Below are 5,000 nucleotides of genomic sequence, written 5' to 3'. Positions count from 1 at the left end.
GGGCAGAGCCTTCACTAATTTTGCCCTTCCCCTCCTCCCTCACCACTCAAATCAACATCATCTTTCCCTTAGTCATAGTCAGCATGACTGTCATCTACTGACTTGTTTATAAATGTTTCAACTTTGTCTGACATTTCCAAATCAACAGCTCGAGGAATAAAATTGCCCTTACTTTCAGAGTATGCTGGCAACGTCATGAGGAAAATATTGTGGGTACCACCTCTCACAGACGAGAGATAGTAACTAAGCACTTAATGCTGTGAGGCAAGTTTTTATGGGTGGAATTATCGTCTTACGTCTTCTGAAATTATCCTACTATACAAGTTGAAATAATAATAAAGAGTAATAGAGAAATATGGAGCAAGCCACTGGTGCCAGTGTTATGATGAATCTTACGATGTCATATATTTAAGACTTTTGTCACTGGTTGCTGTCAAAACACAGTTATTTCCATCAAGAAGTCCTTAGAAACAGGGTGACTGGCCCATGCTAAGGCCCATGCTCTGCCATTCATCACTTGGTGGACAAGTTTACATCATCAGCAGTTCCACTGCCGCATGCTGCTTACATGTAATATATGCTTGTACATGAAGACACAGGTTTGGAAAAAAAGAGAGAGAGAAACAAGAGTGAAAGATATTAGACCCTTTTTCTAGCCTCAGTACCTAAGCAATCATTTTTGCACAGCCAAGGGCATAAAGTGTGGTAAATTCATGTTTACCACACTTTTAATTTTTCTCATGTGTGGCAGACTACCTACACCCCTGTACATGGTTCCGTTTGGCACAGTGGGTTCCCATCTTGAGTAGGTTAATCCAATGCCTCTTGAGCTGAATAAAAGAGCAAAAGGCTTACCAAAAGGATTAAAGTCAGTTCCTACATGTAAATACGACTGCATTGGCCACAATGGCAGCTGGCCATAGGTTTTAATGCCATATAAAGCCCTGATTCGTGGCTTTGATACAGGCAAGTATGAAATAATAAGGTTAAAAAGCTATTTCACTGCATTAATTCCCACAAAGCATCCATCAACTATACCAGTCCACATGATAGACAGGATAATATATTAGAGATAATAGTGGCAAGACACATGTCCCCAGTGAGATGGCCATTCTCATGACATGACATACATACCATCCAGAGGCAAAGGATTAACAATAGTGTATTGAGAAGCCAACATGGCATCAACCCACTTACGATGGGTGTCCCACATATGACACCCGGAAAAGTAAACATTGCCGTGCATCCCGCCAGTGCGATGCTAGATCAGAGCTTGTGCTATGATTTTGTCACCTGTGGCAAGCAGCGTGTGGGCGAGTCTGGCAACCTGTCTGATTGCGAAGTCGCCCGGAAAATATCATTTTCGGCTTATAAAAGTACTGTCACTTGTGGGTTAACACCAATAATGCTTTTGATGTTCACAACACCTGCCAAGTTGACAAGGTGGTTCTCCTGTACAATCATTAACCCCCTGGATCCTGATGATGTTGCGATCATATCAAGAAAAAATTTGGGCAGCTATTTGGATGACGTGAACAAAGCATCAAGAGGAAAGGCCAGGGTGATGGAAAAGACTCGCCACAGTGCACAAACCACTTGGAGTGTGATATGACTCATTTGGCACTTAGGAGGGGGCTTTAGCATTATTCCCATTAATAAGCAAGTGTGGAATGTAACGTGCATAAGCAATGACTGGAAGAGCACCGGCTCCAGGAAGGACACCATTTCCATGATGCACACTGTATTCCTGGCCACTGTGACCGGCGGCACAGGTTGTATTCCGTAAAATTGAAAATTACAAAGAAGAAGAAGAAGAAGAAGACACAAATAACCAAATGTTCCATATTTTTTTCTTGCATTGAGCTATTTACTACACAGAGAGATGATATGGAGTCTGTGCATGGAAAATAAGTAATTACCATCTAGATAAAGCAAATATAGACATTGGAAAATGGCAATAAAGCTAAAAAAGTTTTCACAAAATAACTTTTCAAAGGGCAGGCACAGAGTCTTGACACCGCTCATGGGTGTTCATGCGCACCCAGCCTGTGCGCCACACGCCCGGGATGCTGGCCACTTACGTAACCATTGCAACTTAATCCAGGGGGTTAAGCAATAATGTATAGTCCTGTTATAATTCCATTTTTGAATCCCATGACTTACTTCGTTATTAAATGTAACAGTATTATGAAGCCAAATACATGAATCATTTTCATAGAAACTCTCAGGAAAAAACCTGACAAGTCCACAGCCTCTTTGCGCTGGTAACACCACAATGCACAAGCCAAAAGATTTAAAAAGTGTGTAGAAATTCAATAAAAGACATATCTATCCAAATTTAAGACTAACAAACTCAAAGGAGAGGAGCCAACACTTATAAATGTCAAGACACTAAAGGTATGTCTATTTTTCCCCCCTCATTGAAACACCTTTTCTGCCACATCAGACGGAACAGTTATGGAATCTAATGATATTGTAACAAAAAAACCTGTGTCCCTCCCATATTAGAAATACTCCATCAAAACTACCACTCTAAGCTAAAATAATGCCTCCTCACACTTTAACATTGATTTAAAAGTTTCAAAGGGATGTAAATCTAAAATCTTTTCCTTAACCCAATGGTATCACACTGTCTACTGTCATTTTCTCTTTGTGAATTTCATTTACACATAGATAGCTCCACAAATACTAAGTCACCAAAGAGCACATTACTAAGCCTACATGTCTCACTTGATTTCCCATTTTTTTCTTCCTATGCTATTTATATCAATGCTGTTATTATTACTGGTGACATTATGATGATATGTTATTAACAATACTAATAGCAATAATAATAATAATAAAACAGTCTCATGAAAATTACGGAAAAGGGTTGACAGGTGAGCTAGGCAGGACTAGTAATTGACTCCTTGGTGATTAAGTACCTGTGCAGCCATCTATGTGTAAAGGCAATCAATAAATGAAAAGATACAGTAGATATGGCATGAATTCTTAGTAACCTAACAACAGTGGGTTCTTTTAAAAACTCTGACCAGATCATAGCATTTGGCTAAATGAACACTTAGATGAGAAATATGCAAAAACATAGATACATACAAATTCATATCTATCTCTATCTCTCTTTGGATAACTAACATAGATACAGATGAACAGAAAGGCAGCATGGATAGCAGAGCACTATTAGTGCACATGCACACACCCACACATACATACATCTATCTTTAAAAACATAAAACTTGGACTGACCTCATCATCCTCACTCTCTTGCTCTTGCTCCTGCTCTTCCTCAGGAGCATCGCCAGTAGCAATGTCTTCCTTCAAATCAAAAGTAAGCATTTCATCACCAAAGGTCTTCTTCTTGATGGCACGTCCACTTCTTCTTACAGGAGACTCATCGACAGTCGATTCCTCAGCAGAAAGGACTGCCTTCCTGGAAGGTGTCACAGCATTCTTTGCTGGTGTTTTAAGCAACTGTTTTACAGGCTTTTTCTCTGGCAAATGGCTTTCTTTCTTCTGCTGGATGGTTTTCCTTGGAGATGGTACATTATTCCTAACCGGAGTGGTCTCCAGTTTTCCATTTTGCTCATCCAGCTTCTGCTGTAAAGCAACTTCTTTTCTTTTCATTATAGCCTCTCTCTTCTTCATCATCTCTTCCCGTTTCTTCTGAATTTCCTCAATCTTCCTTTGTGATTCTTCCTTTTTCTTCATTAATCCTACATCTTCCAGTCTTTTGAAAGAATCAGCCCTTTTCAACTGAGCCTCAATTCTGCCTGCTGCCTTCAGCCCTCCATTCTCCCACTTGTCATTTGTGCTCTTCTGAATGTCTTCCTCTTTCTTGTGCACTTTCTCTTTCTTCAGGGCTGCCCGCTGCTTCCCTGGAGTAATTTTCTCCTCCTCACGGGGTGGGTCCTTTGGGGGAATAACCTTGATGAGGGGTTCCCTGTACATGCCCGCCTTGGCCGAGTTCAGCACCACCACTTGGCGGAATCCTTTGGGACTCTTTACCTGAATGACTTTATGCCTGTTTTCACTAACTCGCTTGTCCCCAGCACTATCTGTACTTGGATCTGAATTCAATGTGTCCAGTGGCATTTTAGGCACTTCCCCTCCCTTAAGTTCAATACCCTGGTCTTTCAGCACACTCTCCTCCAATGGTTTGCTGTCATTTTCTGCAATGCAAACCTTTTCCTCTTTGCACAAATCACTTTCACTCCCTTCCCCTTCACCTGTGCTCTTTAAAGCTTGACTGTCCTCTTGTTTTACCTCTTTCTTAAGCACAAGGATTTTTTGAGGCTTGATTGCTTTTGCACTTCCCTTCACCATCACAGAATGACTAGAATTCACCTCCCCAATTTTCTGCATTACATCAGGGGTGGAGAACAAGGCCGGTTCAAACTGAGGGATCGGTTTCTGAGTTATGGATTCCTTTTTCAAAGCCTTTTTCTTTCCTTCACCTCCCAATCCTTCCTCTCTCATTCTATTGGACCCTGCAGCTATTTCCTGCCCTTCAGCTAGGGAGCTTTTAGAGGCATTCTGTACTGTCAAGAGTCCCTCACTGTCACTGGTTTCACTAATTTTCCCTGGAGACTGATCATCATCTGCATCTGCAAATTCCTCCTTGACTGCTGTTGTGGAATCGGCTTGCTTTAGGCCTGCTTCCAAGTCCACTCTTTCAACGTTCACAGTCAGCTGCCTCATCTTCAAACCTGTGAAAAGGTAACAATGTTATTAGGAATTTCTATAAATGTTTTTCATATTTTTGCCACTTTTTTCTAACACATCTTACTGAAAATGAACGAGTAGTACAAAAAAACATTTGCTTTTATGCTAGTTTTCAAAGTTAAAGATTAAATGTCTTTATATTCATAAATCAAATTTCAAGTTATATGGGGGAGCAATATCCATATTTATATCTATATCTGAATGTATATATTTATCTACGTACATAAAAGATTAACATAGTTGAATATCTTTAATTTTTCTAAATCTTTATCTAATTA

The 5,000-nt window shown here is 40.2% G+C and overlaps 1 protein-coding gene across 6 annotated transcripts in view; it reads right to left on the bottom strand.

Moving 5' to 3' along the window:
• Positions 1–5,000, bottom strand: part of pps (protein partner of snf) — a 95,476-nt gene that overhangs the window by 74,719 nt on the left and 15,757 nt on the right. For all 6 annotated transcript variants that reach the window (XM_070119077.1, XM_070119073.1, XM_070119075.1 and 3 more), the window contains one exon: positions 3,247–4,706. In XM_070119077.1, the coding sequence (XP_069975178.1) occupies positions 3,247–4,706 (1,460 nt within the window). The remainder of the gene's footprint in view (positions 1–3,246; positions 4,707–5,000) is intronic.

Source organism: Penaeus vannamei, chromosome 43 (genome assembly GCF_042767895.1).
Source record: "Penaeus vannamei isolate JL-2024 chromosome 43, ASM4276789v1, whole genome shotgun sequence".
Taxonomy (NCBI): Eukaryota; Metazoa; Arthropoda; class Malacostraca; order Decapoda; family Penaeidae; genus Penaeus; species Penaeus vannamei.
This window is presented reverse-complemented; position numbering and strand designations above follow the sequence as displayed.